The 17,412-nt window shown below is 46.6% G+C and overlaps 2 protein-coding genes across 8 annotated transcripts in view; one reads left to right on the top strand and one right to left on the bottom strand.

The window, feature by feature from the left end:
• Positions 1–208: 208 nt before the first annotated feature.
• On the top strand, positions 209–3,757 carry IL9 (interleukin 9). Its single transcript, XM_004042544.4, has 5 exons — positions 209–345; positions 458–493; positions 576–608; positions 1,898–2,029; positions 3,549–3,757. Exons 1-5 carry the CDS (start codon positions 232–234, stop codon positions 3,666–3,668), a joined length of 435 nt encoding a protein of 144 aa, XP_004042592.1. The 5' UTR covers positions 209–231; the 3' UTR covers positions 3,669–3,757.
• Positions 3,758–5,837: 2,080 nt separating this feature from the next.
• Positions 5,838–17,412, bottom strand: part of SLC25A48 (solute carrier family 25 member 48) — a 55,427-nt gene continuing 43,852 nt past the window's right edge. For 2 of the 7 annotated variants that reach the window (XM_055386662.2, XM_055386665.2), the window contains 3 exons: positions 15,882–16,011; positions 15,070–15,207; positions 12,534–12,922 (listed from right to left, as the gene is read on the bottom strand). In XM_055386662.2, the coding sequence (XP_055242637.1) occupies positions 12,907–12,922; positions 15,070–15,207; positions 15,882–16,011 (284 nt within the window). In that variant the 3' untranslated portion in view covers positions 12,534–12,906. Of the gene's footprint in view, positions 8,025–12,533; positions 12,923–15,069; positions 15,208–15,881; positions 16,012–17,412 lie in introns of those variants that run through there. The other 5 variants (XM_063706785.1, XM_063706788.1, XM_004042543.5 and 2 more) reach the window with 3 other exon arrangements.

Below are 17,412 nucleotides of genomic sequence, written 5' to 3'. Positions count from 1 at the left end.
ACTTTTGAAAATCATCTTTTCTGAGGAATGATATTTCCTGGCACAGCATCATCTTTGTCAAGTGACTCAGTTTGATTTTTTTGTTTGTTAGTATAAAGTGGCCCCAACTTACAGAGAAAAAGTGGGCTCTTGGTATCAGTTTGATGTCAGGGTTTTTCCGTGTTTGAGAGGGAGCTTTAAATACCACTCGATTTGAAGGTGTCTGCAGGCGAGCTCCAGTCCGCTGTCAAGATGCTTCTGGCCATGGTCCTTACCTCTGCCCTGCTCCTGTGCTCCGTGGCAGGCCAGGGGTGTCCAACCTTGATGGGGATCATGGACATCAACTTCCTCATCAACAAGATGCAGGTAGGCTGCAGGGGGAGCCTGTGGGAAAGACAGCTACTGACAAAGTGAAATATGTATGAGGATGAAAAAACTCGGGGCTGACTAAAGGTTCTTGTCTCTCTATCTACTTTAGGAAGATCCAGCTTCCAAGTGCCACTGCAGTGCTAATGTGAGTGAATGCTCTTTAAGAACTTTCCAAATTAATTTTAATTTTCACATCTGGAATCTTCACTCTGAAATTTCCCTTGCAGGTGACCAGTTGTCTCTGTCTGGCCATTCCCTCTGTAAGTATAGTGAAAGAACATAATTTTGACCTTGGATTTTTTTTGGTTTGTTTTTAAGTAAAAATAAGTTGCTTTATTTAATATTTAATGTTATACATTGTTGCTTAATTTAATTGTTACAGATTAGTATTCCCTGTTAAAACCACATTGTTACAAATTATTCCCTTTTAAAACTACGATCTTGAAATCCTATATTATGAACATTTCTTTGTATTTAATTAACTTTATGCCTCTTGAGAAGTTTGAACACTTTTCAACATTAAAAAAAGAATCCTGAATATCTTTTTAGATAGGTGGCCATGTGCACAATTAAATAAAACTGGAACTAAGGATATAATAATTGCCGTAGCTCATATCATATTGCTTTCTAACTCATTTACTGATAACTCTAGAGTTGTGAAACAATGTAAATAAAATGACAACTCCTTATCTTTCATCTGTCATGAATGATCTATGCGCTATACCTCCCCCTCCCTGCCTCCTCCCTTCCTCCCCACCACCCTGTTGTCTGTCTAGCTGATTAGAGTGACTGTTGGTTTGAATGCTGCCCTCTGGGCAGATAGAGGATCTGAGGTTGTGAGTGGAAGGCGGGCTTCCAGAGGGCCACTGCCCACTCTGGCAGGAAGGATGGGTGGCAGGAAAGTTCTGATTCCTAATTCAAACTCCTGGTTAGGGTGAGGAGGAGGCACTTCTCCAAGGTGCAGTGCTTTATTCTTTCTCATGCAAGGCCTGGGAGAATCTGAAGAATCTGAGCTTCTTGCCCTGGCTAGGGTAAGACATCGCACCCATCGCGGTCCATCTATTAGATGAGAAGAGGATAGAGTGCCTTCTGGGCAGGAACCAGGCAGACAGCACAGCCCCTGTCCCTTGGTGTACAGTCCATGTTTTTAGCTGCTGCTGAAATACCAGCTGCATTCAATTGTCACATCCCATTAGCTGGTGTGAAAAGGCTTTTCCTCACTCTGCACTTTCAGACTTACAAGCTTTGAAGCCGGGAAGCACCCGTTGAAAAGAACATTCAGAGCCGACTATTTCAGGGCCCACGGCCCTCATGTTTCCTGGATGTAACATACAGGAAGTCTCCTCCAGGGGATGTCACTGTGGAAAAATGGCATCCCTTTTAAATATGGGAGATCACTTCCTACATTGGCAAGGGACCTATCTAAAAATAATGCAAGTTTGAGTAACGGTGATTAAATAAAAATCATCTCTATTATATTGCTCTTTGTGATATATTTCCAAAGCTGTCCTCAGAATATTTCTTTGAATAAATCCTTACTATTTACCAGGACAACTGCACCAGACCATGCTTCAGTGAGGGACTGTCTCAGATGACCAATACCACCATGCAAACAAGATACCCATTGATTTTCAGTCGGGTGAAAAAATCAGTTGAAGTACTAAAGAACAACAAGTGTCCAGTAAGTTTGTTTTCATATGTGGTATGTTCCCGTTGGTGATTTCTATGTGAATGGTGATGCCAACCCTGTTTGAATGCAAAAGGATGATAAAGTTGGAATTGGTAGTTCAAGGTTGATAAAAGACATCTAAGAAATTTAATCAGAAGTAATATAATTAAAGCAAGATCCACTGAAACAATAGAATTAAAGTGAGATAGATCATTGTTCCCGACGAGGCCATTTACTTCTCTCTACTATGGAATAATGAAAGAATCCTTTCTGAGTGTAATTAGAAGCTACAATCTAGAGAATCAGGGATGTAGCTCACATAATACTAAATTATCCTAGAGATTCAATGTACTAACCGAATGGATGTTGTTAACAGGGATTTTTTTTTTCCTGTTGGTTAAGGAGGTTTTGTTTTGTTTTGTTTTGGAGACAGAGTCTTGCTCTGTTGCCCAGGCTGGAGTGCAGTGGTGCCATCTGAGCTCACTGCAGCCTCTGCCTCCCGGGTTCAAGTGATTATCCTGCCTCAGCCTCCTGAGTAGCTGGGATTACAGGTGTGTGCCACCATGCCTGGCTAATTTTTGTATTTTTAGTAGAGATGGGGTTTCACCATGTTGGCCAGGCTGCTCTCCAACTCCTAAACTCAAGTGATTTGCCGGCCTTGACCTCCCAAAGTGCTGGGATGACAGGTGTGAGCCACCACGCCTGGCCTGCATTAAGGAGGTATTTAAAGGGCAATGCACCCAGGTCAAGGTGGAAGCTTGCCACTCATCCTGAATGCCCATCCACATGTTCTTTTCTTCAGCATATACCCTAGTCCCTGACAGCAGACTGGGATGGCAAGTTGGGTAGAGGTGACCTCCCTCCGTCTTTTGGGTATTAGCATCTCCACACAAGGTCCTAGAAGGCTGAAAGCCCTGAGCTCAGCTGTTTAGCTGCATGCGTTTCTACCATCAATGGCATCTAGTTCTAAGTGCTTAATATATGCTGTCTCACTGAATAAATACATACCTTAGGGACAATTATTCAATTTATTACTCTCAGTGAGGTTAATTAATTTGCCTAAGGCTGCATATTTGATAAGTGGCAGAGCTGAGATTTGAACTCAGGTCTGTATGACCTCAGAGCCCCACTCTTAGCCATTGTACTGTCAAATGACCTTGGAAAGACAACCTAAAAGGATAATGATACAATTTTAGGCCTCAAAGAGTCCCCAGAAAAGGCTTTTTCTAATGCAGAGATTTAGGGCCACTTAATAGGGGTGTGTGTGTGTGTGTGTGTGTGTGTGTGTGTGTGTGTGTGTGTGTGTGTAAAGACCCCTGAAATCCAATGTGAGGTCAACCACCTATGCTGTCTTTACATCACATGAGCTAGCCTGGACCTGCCCACCTATTTGCTCTGTGTCTCAAGCCACTTCCCTTCCCATCCCCACAATCCTCACCACCGACTCTGGCTCTTGGCAGGTAGGCTTCTGGGGCTGCTTGGCTCTACATCATTTGAGTCACTCTGTCCTTATCAACTTTCATCCCCACAGTATTTTTCCTGTGAACAGCCATGCAACCAAACCACAGCAGGCAACACGCTGACATTTCTGAAGAGTCTTCTGGAAATTTTCCAGAAAGAAAAGATGAGAGGGATGGGAGGCAAGATATGAAGATGAAATATTATTTATCCTATTTATTAAATTTAAAAAGCTTTCTCTTTAAGTTGCTACAATTTAAAAATCAAGTAAGCTACTCTAAATCAGTATCAGTTGTGATTATTTGTTTAAAATTGTATGTCTTTATTTTGAAATAAATACATATGTGGAAAAAACAACATGAGCTGGTCTCTTGGCAATTATTCATTTCTTACTGCTCAGAACAAAGAAAGCTACAAGTGTTGTTAAGGGGAAGAATAGATCAGAGACTCCTGTAGGAGTCTCTGTGATAAGACTCCTGATGCTGAATACAGACCCTCAGGCTCATAGGCTGTGGCTGGAGCTGCAGGAGGGCTGCAGGGAGCAGTTACAAAGAATGTCTATGAGGACCATCTGAGGGTTGCCGCTAGGGGAGGCTGAAGGCATGTCTGACACTGCTAAGAGGGCTAGGGTCCTGAGAAACTGGCCTTGTGCCTGAAAGAGGAGAAGGCAGCAGCTTGGAAGTGGGAGACTGCTCAAGAATGTGGGCATGCAGAATAATGCTTAATAATTAAGTGCTTAACCCACTAGTTATGGTAGGAAGTAGATATTATTATTATGCATTTCTGTTTTATATATACTGAAACCAAAGCTTAGAAAGTCTGCATGGCATTCCCAAGATCCCACAGGTGGTGAGATTTAGAAGAAGGATTCACCCCTAGTGCTCTCTGCTTCCAAACCCTTTGCTGTTTGCATTCTGCCCCTTTCTTATTCTCTTTATACCAAGGGTGTACATTGTGCTTCTTCCAACCACAGCCTGAGGGTAAAATAGACCCATCATAATTCCAGTCCACACTCTCATATCCAGAAACCTAGGGAGTCAGATAGGTTTCAGAATTCAAGCTTTTTAGCCTTTTAAAAGTTAAAACAATCCACGTGCCATATATTAGATAACACTCACAGCAGGGCCTGGGGCAAGTTTCCATAATTAAACATATCAATCCTGCAACAGTCACTGAAATGGTCAAGTTTTGCAGCCAAATGAGTCCTAACAAATCTTGAGTTTTCGCAGCTGTTTGGATTTCAGAATAATGATAAGAAATTAGTAAGCTGCATTAACAAAACAGCCTTTCTCTAGCTCATGCCCTACTTAACAAGGGAGGTGGGGGTGGGGGGCACTCTCACCAAGATATTTTATGTGGGGCTGGGCTGGGTGTCTCTAGGAGGGATAAAGATTTCTGTAGCTTCCTGGACAGCCAGCCACATGGAGTTCCAGATCACAGCTGAAGGGCCTTCTCTTCTATTCTCCTCCATGTGGGTTTTCTGAATGACTGGCGCCAGACATAGTTGAATCATGTGACACTATGTGGTTTACCACCTGCGGCATGGGGAGACACCAGCCCAAGCAGGATCACAGCAGGGACAGATACTGATGGTTGGTAATGGTTTCAGAATATAACTCGGAAATGCAATGTCTTGCCAGAGGAGATGGGCAGAGACGAGCTTCCACTCACTGATGCAGATTAATCACCAGCATAGCTTGGTGCTTTCCCTCAGCTTTTCTGCAAAAGTCACATAACCTGCAGTGTTCATTCCTGCAGGCAAGCTCCAAGGAGGGTTCACTTACAGTGAAGTGTGCTATAATTACCATCTTCTCTGTGCCAGGAGAGTTGAGATTCAAGAAGCCACCCCGGAGAAAGGAGAACTAATATTTATTGTTTACTCTGTACCAGGCAGTCCTCTAAGCCTATTTTGTAGAATATCTGGTTGGATCCTCACAACAACCCCATGAGATATTTATATAATTGTTGTATGTAATTTTTCCCACTGCACAAATGAGATAAGTAGGCCCAACTAAGTTGCATAACTTGGCCAGAAGCACGTTGCTCACAAGCGGTGAAGTTGCTACCCTCTCCAGGTTGCCAGGCCCCAGGCAGAGTTGTTTCCAGCAGATTCCAGATCAAAGCACACACTGCAGGCCAAGATGTGGCCAGCCATAAAGCTAGCTTGCCCATCTATCCATCCATCCATCCCTCTGTACATCCATCCAGTTTGAAGCAGGAAGATGCTGTGATGTTCAAACCTCACAATTCCTCTCCTCCCATTGTCACATTGTCACTCTGCTTCATTGACCCCAGACCAAGACCTCCCTTTCTCTGCAAAGGGAGGCCTCAGCAGAAACTCAAAGAGGACCTAAAGGGCTTCATTCTTTATTTTTATCATTTTAAAAACATGGCTTTAGCTAGGCACAGTGGCTCACGCCTAAAATCCCAGCACTTTGGGAGGCTGACGCAGTCTGATCACTTGAGCCCAGGAATTTGAGATCAGCCTGGTCAATACGGTGAAACTCAGTCTCTATGAAAAATACAAAACTTAGCTGGGTATGGTGACGTGCAACTGTAGTCCCAGCTACTCGGAGTCTGAGATGGGAGGATCACTTGAGCCTAGGAGGTCGAGGGTGCAGTAAGCCGTGATTGCACCGCTACACTCCAGCCTGGGCGATAGAGCAAGATCCTGTCTTAAAAAAAAACAAACAACAACAGCAGCAACAACAACAACAGAAAACAGATGGCTTCATTGAGATACGCTTCATATACCATATGCAATACAATTCATCCATTTGAAGGGTATAATTCAATAGATTTTAGTACATTGGCAGGTTGCGCAACCCTCACTTTTTATACCGTGTCATATTATCTGTAAATAGAGGTAATTTACTTCTCTTTTTCCAACTTGGATGCCTTTTCTTTCACTTCCTTGGCTAATTTCTGGCTAGAACTTCCAATACAATGTTGAATAGAAGTGGTAAGAGTACACATTCTTGTTTTGTTCCTGATTTTAGTGGGAAAGGATCCAGTCATTCACAATTAAATATTAATATGATGTGAGCTGTGGACTTTTCATAAATGCTTAGTATCAGGCTGAGAAAATTCCCTTTTATTCTCAGTCTGTTGAGCACTTTTATCATGAATGAGATTGGACTGTGTCTGATGTATTTTCTGCACTTATTGGTATAGAGGTTATTGATACAGAAGTTAATTCTTGACTTTAGAGTTTCCAGTGGTAACCTTCCTAGCCCTAGGATAGAAAGTAACTCCTTGGACTATGGAAGAGAAGTCCGAGAGGAGAGGATGATGGCAGACACTACTGAGTTCCCTGGAGAAGAGCTCTCTGCCTGGCCCCCAGCAGAGCCTCAGGGTAGAGGGCAGAACTCCTGGGGAGGGTAGAAAACCAAGAGTGAAGGGCACATGAGCTGTATCCCCTGAATGGCCTGGGAGATGACATGAAAAGAGAATGCCTCTCGCCACCACACCTAAGGTGTGGTATAGGGAGGACCACCCGCTGGCCCTAGGAACCTGGGCTTGATGCAGCCCCCTGAATAGTTTCAACAGAGAAACCAAAGATTTTCACACAGGGAAGAGAGGGGCATTGATGTGTCTTGGAGGATGGTAAGCCCGGAGATGCCTTGGGATGGGCACATATGGCAGGCTCGGACCACGGGACAGGGACCAAATGGGACTGAAGATGCTTATACAGAAGCCACACTGGAGGGAAAGCCATGCCCAGGACTAGCCAGGAAGAACACCAGGGTAGGACAGAGCACCTCCCAGGACCCTGAAGCCTCTCCCTAAATCCCAAACCTCCCAGATCTAAAGTCAACCCCAGGGGAAGGTGGAGAAGGAAAAAATCTTGAACTGGCCATTTAACTTGGAATTTCGAAGTTTTACCCTGAAATGGCAAAATTATTTTTTTCTGTCATCAGCTTGAAAAAAAACCTCAATTTAGTTAATAAAAAATAAAGAAACTTTCATTTATTTGCTGCAGACCTGAGGATGTGATTTAATCAATCAACAGACACTAATAAGTGCACAGTGAGGAGCACGCGCTGGACTCAGCGTGCGGTGAGGAAGGCGCTACCGCTGTCCTCAGGATCCACGGGTGCAGGAGCGGGGAAAAACCTGGTCAGTGCTGAGAGGAGACTGGAGGCACGGGGACGTGGTACTTGAGACTGGAGGGAGTGGCTGAGCCCAGAGTTCACTGGCCCCTCCCCATCCTCAGACAGAGGAGCGAAGCAACGTTTCTCTGGGTGGTTTCTGGCTCCCTGATGCTCATGGTCTGGACTGCTCTGCTGGACCAAACATTTCTTGGAAAGCTCTTTGATGCCAGCCTACCAGAGTGGGCATTGGGGATCAGAACCTTGGAGGGCTTGAATCAGTGACTCATGAGGCATCCCAGGCATCAGAAGGGCCACGTCAGTGTCTGCACCACTCTAGCCCACGCTTGCTAATTGATGTCCACTTGGAGGTCCAAAGGCCAAACATCTGCAGCTCTCAGGGCTTCACATGCAGAGATGAGGCCCAGGGGACACTGTAGTCATCCTGTGTTCACCTCCTGGAAAAAGCAAACAACCCAGACTCAGAGAAGAAGGCAGGCAAAGAACAGAAACCAGAAAAATCACACCAGGCCACCCCTTCCTCCAACCCCTATGTTGTGCACTTTACAGTTTACAAAAACACTTTTGCACTTGATTCTTTTGGAAGCTGTGCAAAGTAGGTAAGGGAGACCAGTGTGGCCATTTTACAGATGGCTCAGGGGGCACTGCTGCCTGCAAGAGCACAGGTGGCTGATGGCCTACGTGAAACTGGAACCCAAGGGGAAGGCCTCCCTAATGTGAAGTTCTTGCCACCACAGAGAAGGAAAAGGGCAACGCCAGGGGAGATGGTGAGACCCAGGAAACAGGAAAAGAAGTGTCACGGGGCCCAGGTGCTCTCACCACAGGGCCAAGATCGTGCACTCCCAGAGGCGGATTCCTGCGGAGGGTTTAGTTGACCTCTACTGCCACCAAGTGGTGGTTCTGCAGGGTATCAGCCTTTGGGCGAGGGATATGTATATACACACATATATATATATGCGTGTGTGTATATGTACACACACACACACACACACATATGTATTTTTTCCCCTGTAGGGCAGCAGTTCTCAAAGAGGACCCACGAGGTCAAAACCACTTTCACAGAACACTAAGATGTTATCTGCTCTTTTCAATCTTATGTTCTCACAAGCGTACGATGGAGTTTCCCAAAGGCTATAATGCAAGTGATAACCCATAGACTAAAAGCAAAAGCAGACAGAGGAACACAATTGCCCTCTGTTTAAGCCAGACTTCGCCGCAAAAACGGAAAATGCAAGTCTTCTCGTTAATTATATTGGTTTAGAAAGAATCGTTATTTTCATAGAATGTTATTTATGTTAAAATGTCATGGGTTTATTATTATACCTAAATGGATAAATATTTTTGAAATTCTGTTTGAATTTCCAGTAATTGTTGGTAAATATACAAGCAGATGTTCTTCGAGGTCCTTAATAATTTTCAGGAGTGAAAGGGGCTGCTGTTGAGGACTGCTGCTGTATGGTAATGATTTTTGTTCTTCTTTTCATCTTTCCTGGTAAGGCAAATTGGCCAACCCTGAAGCCCCCCAACTCCAAGACACAGACACCAAAACCGGTGCTTGGCTTGGAATTCTGTTTTGTTTTCATCCTTCTTAAAAATAGGATTCCATTTGTTTAAAGACTTTCCTGACCATGACAACAGAAATTAATGCCTGATACTAAGCTCCCTGAGGGCAGGGTCCCTGCCATTTTCACCCAATGCCTGTAACAGCACTGGCCACAGTCAGACTACACACACACACACACACTCTCTCTCTCTCTCTCTCTCTCACACACACACACACACACACACATATATTATATATATATATATTTGGTTAAATAGAACCATAATGTGTTGATGGAGGAAGACTCACAAGCTGTTGGCCCCAACTATTCCACAAGATTGCCCTCTCCAGAAAAATCTAAGAGGAATCAGATCCGTTGCTGGCTGACCCCTCCCAGATCTGGCTACCTCATGAGATTTGTTTGGGTTGGAGTTGAGTTTCTTCAATAAAGCCGAGTTTCATTCATTGCAGCCCAGCTGCTCCTGGGTGGGAGTGAAGGTGCAGAAGATGTGCTGAGGCATTGTCTGCCCAGCATGGAGGAGGGCGGGGGGAGGGGGTGTGGCCGGGGCTGTTACTCAGAGCCGGGCTGAGGCTGGGCAGCGAGGAAGAGCCAGCCCGCAGCCTGGAAAACAGGTGTCCCGCAGGGAGCCCTAGCTCTGCAATAAGGTGTGCTTTTATTTTAAGAAATTATAAAAACAATATATGCGTGCTGTAAAAAAATTAAAACATTACAATAATCACCATCATCAAATCACCATCATTATAGTGATGTACAAGGAAATCACCAACATCAAAGTCGGAACTGAAAGCCTTCTCCCAATCCCACATCCCAGAAATAGCCACTATTAAATTTGGTGTGTATCCTTCAAGGGTTTTTCAATGTCCATGTAATTACCCATATACGATATATATTTTAAAATGAAAATTAATAACATCATATATGTTATTCTGCCCCTCTATTTCTGCACTTACAATGTTGCTGACATACTTCCATGACAATATATGTGAGATCTATCTCATTCTTTTTAGTGGCTGTTTGTTCAACCCCCTCTTCTATTGATAGGCATTTAGAAACTTTCTGAATTTTCATTATTACAAACAATTCTCAATTAACATGGTCATGCTTGCATTTTTGCCCATTAATTTATGCTTCCTTTATTCTAAACCCTGTTCATTCTTGCTGCTATGCTGAATCTAAGGATTGGGAAGACTCAGCCCTGGCTCTGAAGGGGGGCACAGGCCAGTGAGAAAGAGAGGGTGCACAGACATGACTGTAGCACAGGGAGGGACACAGTGCCAGAGGGGTCACGTTGGTGGAAGGACCATGGATGCTGCTGGAGGGGAGAGAGAGAGAGAAGCAAGGAAGCCCTAACATCTAAGGGCTTAAAGCATCTGAGCTGGGTCGAAAACAGGGAGCATTCCTGTTCCTGGTGATGCTGGGGGTAAGAGTGTCCTGTAGGTTAAAGAAAAGCATAGAGGCAGGGAAGCCTGGAGGGTGTTGGGCACACAGTGGCTGGCCCAGCAGGCTTGTGGGATCACTTGGGAACCCTTTCAGCAACATTTAAATGCCCATTGTATGCCTGGCACTGGATGTGATGGGGGAAATGATGAGAGCACAGGCAACCTGGACCAGAGCAATGGGAGGTGGGTCCAGAAGGGCAGTTCTGATGTGGTTGATGGGAGGCCTTCAATAGTAGTTTCAGACTCCATACTTATGTGTCCCAACAACTTTGTCTTTTTTACACCGTAAAATAGCCATCATCATGGCTGCTGGCGATGTTCCCTGGGCTGGACAGCAGGGAAGTGTAGCCTCAGGGAGATTATCAAATGGGATTGGTGGTAAAGTCCTGAGCTGGGGCTCAGGTATGTTGGAGCCTCAGTTCCTTCATCTGTAAACTGGATCAGCAATGCTTCTCTCTGCTTGCCTCCTTCCACCATCAAGAGGTGCCCTGATGATTAATAGAAACTAGGAAAAGCTCAGACACCTGAAGAAGGTGGTTGTTGCATCTCAGCCTCATCAGGAGCACCCAGTAGAAGACCCCAGTTGGCCTTGTGGACACAGCACCACTTCTAAACAAACTGTGCAAGCACGCCTTGCACCAGGAAATGGTCCAGTTGAGGCAGACTTAAGAAACACATTCTAGGATGTGTTAGAGCAGAGACTTCAGGTCTACCCAGGGATGAACCAGGTGCCAGAAGCATCTCTTCACTCGCATCCTCCGTGCCCACCCAGACCCAGTGATACTGGGGCAGACAGGCAGGCTGGTCTCTCCCATCAATAGAGCCTCTCCAATGCACCAGAATGACATGCCACTGGAGTCCCTCATGGCTGTCCCCGCCACCTAGGTCAGCATCTGCTCAGCAAATGTTTGATGACTGAACAAATGAACGAATGTCCCACTGCTGGAGGGTGGGCAGCTTGAACAGTAACCTACAGAGATACCCAGGGGACCCTGCAGTCCCAGGGGCTGTGAAGGAGAAAGATTGAGGAGGGCATGCTGAGGGTTTTATTTCAAGCATGGAACCCTCTGCTCCAGTAACAGGTTTCACACCGAAGAGATGGAACACTTTCAACTCTTTTGCACCATAGAATTGCTTTGGTCTTCGGTCTATTAAGACAGAGATTTTTCAGAGACATGGTCCAAATCACTCAAAGGCAGGGGGTGGTTGGGGAACAGCGTAGCGGAGAAACCAAGGAAGACCTTTTCAAGAGAAAGAAAAAAGAACAAATTTGAGGACATTTCCTTCACTGGGATTTAAGCCAGGGATGGCAAATAGATTCATTTTGTATGACAGTTCTGCGCGGCTGGTGGTGGCTGCCACGGCACTGTGCTGAGAAAGACTCTGAGGCGCCACTCAGCTCATCAAGAAAGGGCTCTATGATTGACTAGGAATGCTTGTTGTGGGCACAGAATTGGAAGAGGCTGCAGGGACACAAGCCACATAACAGCAAAATAGCAATGGCCTCCCCACGCGGCTCTAGTAAGGAATAAAATTTAGAACAATGAAGTCACTCTGGAAGCCAGACTGTGGATCAAGTATTTTGTTTTGTTTTGTTCTCCATGTAAAAATAAGGCCCAGAGAGTGCCCACCCCAACCAAGCCCAGGGCCAAACTCTCTAAAGCAAGTCACCAATGTGTGCCACTGCTCAGGGTGGGAGAACCCCTAGAAGGTTTCTGTCCCTCATCACCCTTTTCAACCACTACGCCCTCTGCTGCTGACCTTAGGCATCTGGGAAAAAAGAAGCCAGGCTGCCCCGGCTGTTTCTCTCCTCACCTGTGTGGAGGGGGTTTCCCTCTGGGCCTGCAACACCCACAGAGGCCTGAACAGAGAGAGAGGAATGACAGTGGCCAGGTGCCTCTGGGAAGCTAGGCAGAGGCATCTGACAGAGAAACAATGTGAAGAGGTTTTTAATGCTTTTATTTTGAAACTTAGAGCCAACTCCAGCTCTTCCATGAATTCATAGTGAGTTTACAATGGCCATGGGGGGAGGGTCTATTTTACTCCAGTTTTGTTTTGTTCTGTTCGTTTGTTTGTTACCAGGTGTAGGTCCAAAGCTGGAATAGTTGGTGGTCAGTTGACCAATGGTCAGTTGAATCCCTCCAAGGCAGAAGCTCCGCTGCCCCAGCCGGGGTGGGGATGAGAATGCTTGTAATTGTGAAGGAAGGAAGAGGTTCTGAGGACAGCCTGCCTGGCTGAAAGCCCACCTGGCGGAGAGTCTTTCTCTTCAGTAAATTCACATCATGGGTTCTGCAGACACTTTTAGCATTGACCTGTTAATGGGATGAGACCCTGGGAAAAAGGAGGAAAGACAAGAACATCTTCTAACGGGAGTCTTGAAATCTTGGATCTTGGGGTCAAACAACCCATTTGGAGACTGGGTTTGTGAAGCAGCAAGAGGCAAAGTACAGAGTGGCAGAGGCTCTCAGGGTTGCTGGGGCTATTCGAAAATGTTCAACAAAGGTATCATAAGAGCACTATGTCTTCTTTCCTTGAAAATCAGTTTTCCTGAAACCGAAAGTAGGCTAGTGAGACCTGGAGCATGCATGTCAGGACCGAGGGCAGACCAGCACTATTCCAGGAAGCTCTGGGGGCTGGTCTTGGACAGGTAGGGATGGCAGAGTTGGATTCATGAGCCACAGACAAGTCTGAGAGCCAGCCACTGGTAAGTGGTCGGGATGCCACTTCTACCACCAAAGGTCACTGATCTTCCCGCATGGGACTTGGAAAAGCTGGGGGAGATCTCTATGCCTGGTTGTTGGAAGGCACCTGGCAACTGCTGGGAGCTGGGTGATCTATCCCCTGCAGGCTCTTAGAAACAATTCTCAAGTCATCCCTGTCATCTGTACCCAGGAACTCTCGAGATGGTCCCCATCCCGCCACTTCTTAGGGACAGCTTGGCTCCCTAGATCTCTAATATACATCATCTCACTCTGTCCTGGGTCTAGACAATGAGGGAGGCATTCAAAGAGTAGGTGTGACTGCTGCCTGAGCATGGGCTTCCCCAAATCTCAGAGCTACTTGGTAAATTAAAATCCAGTCTTGTTAAAAGGCCTTGGTATTTGGGGGTTAGAGCAGGAAGTTGAATGCCATGGGCAAGACTTGTTTAAGATGAATCTGCAGACCAGTGGCTGGGAACCTCCCTCTCCCACCAGGAGGCAATAGCCTCCTCCCTGCCTTAGCAGTCCTCCCTCCTAAGGGAGACAGACATCTATGCCCCTTGCAAGAAAGAGCGCTTCCAGAAAGAAAAGCTTCCAATTGGGTTGGTCACTTCTTGTGAAAGGCTAAATGCAGGACAATCGTGATTGGGTAGCTAGAAATTTCCTCCTTTGTCCTGAAGCAGTTAATCACCAGGGTGGTCACAGTGGCAGGTACGACAGGTTGGGCAGGCATCCAGCCACTCTGGGATCTGGGAGGTCTTGGCATTAAAACCATCTTGTAGCTGAAGATTTCATGACATGGGAAAATGGTCCCAAACTACTAAATGGGAAAAGAGGGCTGTAAAACACTGTGTAGAATAGGATCCCAATTTGAAAATACACATAAGACATACTTGGAAGAATAACAACAAGGTCTTGTGATGACAGGTCTTATTATTTTGTTCTTTCTATTTAAATTTTCTATTTTTGTCTACAATAAAAATGCCTGGCTTTTATTATAGGATTTTTAAGAAATTACTTTTCTCTGTTAAAAGGGGGAAATGGCCAATATCTGAGCACAGCTTTAAGAATAAGACGAATTCCTTCCCTATCCTGGATGCCACCCAAATGCAGTAACTCTTCACTCAAGATGTTTAATTATGCAAACTGTGTTGCTACCCTTTTCCTTTTATAAGAAAGGGCAAATAGCCAGAGAAGCTGTGAATGTTGCCACTTTAGCAAAAAGTGGAGAGCATTTTATTTGAAGCCAGCTTCTGGGGCTTGTCCTGGGCTAACTACAGTCCGCCTGATTGGTCAGGCCCCCTCCCTTTGTCCAGGTTCTGGCACCACCCGTGCACCCTGGCAGGGCTCTGCCGTCCCGAGAATGCCCCTGCCAGCTCACAGGGGAGGCAGCAGTGAGGTTTTATAGACAAAGATCATCCTTCCCAGGAGAATTTGTGCTAACCAAGACTGATGTCAAATGGCTTCTTGGTTGACTAGAAAGTTCAGTCCACACTCACTTTGTCTTCTGAGCTTTGCGGGTAGCCGGTATGGGGCCAGACAATGAGGAAGAAAAAACACAGGGAGGAAGAGGAGGCCTGAGGGGATATGGGGGTTGGTCATCCACCCATCCGATGACACTGCTGTGTGGCCCTTTGTGTGCTGGGCTGTGTGCCAGGCACCATTAGTGCAAAGGTAGGGACAGTGCAGCAGCCCCACCTGGGGAGTGAGGGTGTCCTCTGGCATTTAGGATGCAGTGTGGATGGGGGAGGGGGATGGTCTGCAGAAGGCACGACTCACCCTAGCTGAGAAAGCAAGCCGGCATCCTGGAGGAGGAGACTTCTACAGCCTGGATGGCAAAGAGCTGGTGAAGCCAAGGACAAGTAGGAAAGGAGCGAGAAGAGGATGTCAGGCAGAGGGGACAGCCTGAGCAAAGACCTAGGGGTGAGAGAGACGGCGGGACATTCAGAACAGTGGTGAGGGGTGAGGCCAGCAGAAGCAGGGTGAAGGCTTTATCTAGAGGGCAATGGGGAGCCAAGGAGGGCATGTGAGCACAGGAGTCAGACTGCTGTCTTTAGAAGAGTCCTCAGGCTACAGTGATCTTTCTCAATGAGAAAGAAAAAGAGGGTATGGGAGGCAAAGAATGGTGGCAGAGACCTGTCCTCTAGGGCTCTGGCAGCTTGTGGGTGGCTCTCAGAGCCAGGCTGTGCAGTTCAGTAGGGAGGTGGGGAGACGGTGCCCCCTGCAGGTACCCTGGTTGCAGTCCTCACTTGTGAGCCTGGGTCATTTGCGTCTGCACAGTGAAGGTAAAGTACTTCTCTGAAAGGGCTGTTGAAGCTGCTGGAAGGGGAAACAGAGAGGCGAGCTGTCTGGAAACAGGTATATTCTGTGCCAGACTTGGTCCCTGGGGACCCAGCACACCACCAGTCACTGGTGGGCATTTCTGAACTGCTGTTTGGTGACGAAAAGGGTGGCAGCCCCAGCCTACCACAGATTAGATATGTGACAAACAACAGGACATTTCAGAAGGCCACAACATTCTCATGATAAAAAAAAAAAAAGAGTTTCAAGTTCCTGGGAGGCACAATTGGCCAGGATGGAAGCACACTGACCTGGCGCTCATGGGCTCGTCACTGCGTGGTCCCCGCGGATAGCCTGCAGCGACAGCTCGTACCCAAGGAACATGGCCGCACTCATGGGGAAGCCCCGCACAGCGTTCACAGTGATGCCTCTGAAAAACACCTTTGCACAGGGGCCAGGTTATTGCAGGGGACTGACCCACACCCTCTGCAGGGCCACCAAGGAGGGGCAGAGAATGGCTAGTGGTGCTGCCTACCCAGGCCCCGTCCCCCACCAGAGCCTGAAGGACCTGTGCAGGTAGAGACCACACGGGGAAGTCCCAGTCATGCCCTGCCCTGACCTGCGTCATGCCTGGTGGTGCTTTTCCTCCCAGACCCTGATACACATGCACTAAATGCTATAGGTAAGCTGTTGGGCCAGGCAAACACCTACATATGCTTTTTAAATTGCCCTCTCTCTCCCTCTCTCTCTTCTTCTCTCACATGTACACACACACACACACACACTCTCTCTCTCTCTCTCTCCTCGGGAATCTAGAAGCCCTGAGTAGACAGAGCACCCAGCCATGCCCAAACCCTGTAGCAGGGGCTTCACAGGACATCCCAAAAGTGGCAGAGAACAGAACTCGAGCTGTGCTTAAGACTCTGCAGACATGGGGTTGAGGCACGGCTTTGCCATTGAGTCACTTGGGCCAATGGCAAACTCTCTAGAACTCAATTTTCCCGACTGTAAGAGGGGGGTAATAATAGAATTGACCTGATAAGAATGTTGGAGGGACTAAATGAGATGAGGCTTTTCAAGCACTTGCACGGTGCCTGGCATACAGTACAAGCATGTATTAACTGCTGATTATCATCATCACCCTCCTTGTTCTTATCAATAGTCTATCACCTAATAGGGAGTAGGACTCAACCTCCATCACTAGGATGCATGCTCAAGAAGGATGCCTGTGCTGACGAGCTGATGAACTCCGCCTTTGCTACTCCATGACACCTGTATTTGTCTTCCATCCCTAGGGAGTATTATGTGATGCTTCCCAAACACTGCCTATGATCTTCCTTTCCTCCCTCAATCTTCTTGCTTGGTGTTGGGTGTCGGCTCATAAATGTGATGGGATTCCAACTCTCAAGCAGTTATAATCCATTAGCAGAGACAAGGCCCCTTCAGGAACAATGACAACATGACCCAGAAAATGATGAGAGCAGATAAAAGCTTTGGAGAGGGGGATTGTGGGGAGGAGCTGGCCTTTAATGCATCCTCTGGTAAGAAACGACCACCTAAAAGCAAGTTCCCACACAAATATAAATGACTTGAGAACTGTCAGGCACAGATAGAAACCTACTCTGATTCCTGTATAATTTTCTAAGTTTAAGAAACAGAAGTGGTCATTTTGTAAAGGTAGAAACCAACCCTTTTCATTTCCCCAGTTTCCTCAGTCTCTGGGCACTGTGGTATCAGAGTTGGTGCAGGCCTCTGTCACTGGCTAGGATATCAGGTGGCCTTCCTTCAGGAGAGGTGCCAGCACCTCGCAGCAGCCTCAAGGGTGCAACATGTCCCTGGGAA

Source organism: Gorilla gorilla, chromosome 4 (assembly GCF_029281585.2).
Source record: "Gorilla gorilla gorilla isolate KB3781 chromosome 4, NHGRI_mGorGor1-v2.1_pri, whole genome shotgun sequence".
NCBI lineage: Eukaryota > Metazoa > Chordata > Mammalia > Primates > Hominidae > Gorilla > Gorilla gorilla.
Note: the sequence above shows the minus strand (reverse complement) of the source record. Positions and strands in the feature narration are given on the sequence as shown.

Bases quoted from the DNA above. Each gene is read 5' to 3' on its own strand.
- IL9 (XM_004042544.4), top strand. From the start codon at position 232: ATGCTTCTGGCCATGGTCCTTACCTCTGCCCTGCTCCTGTGCTCCGTG. The intron at 346-457 runs GTAGGCTGCAGG...TATCTACTTTAG, and splicing joins TCCTCATCAACAAGATGCAG to GAAGATCCAGCTTCCAAGTG. The intron at 494-575 runs GTGAGTGAATGC...TTTCCCTTGCAG, and splicing joins AGTGCCACTGCAGTGCTAAT to GTGACCAGTTGTCTCTGTCT.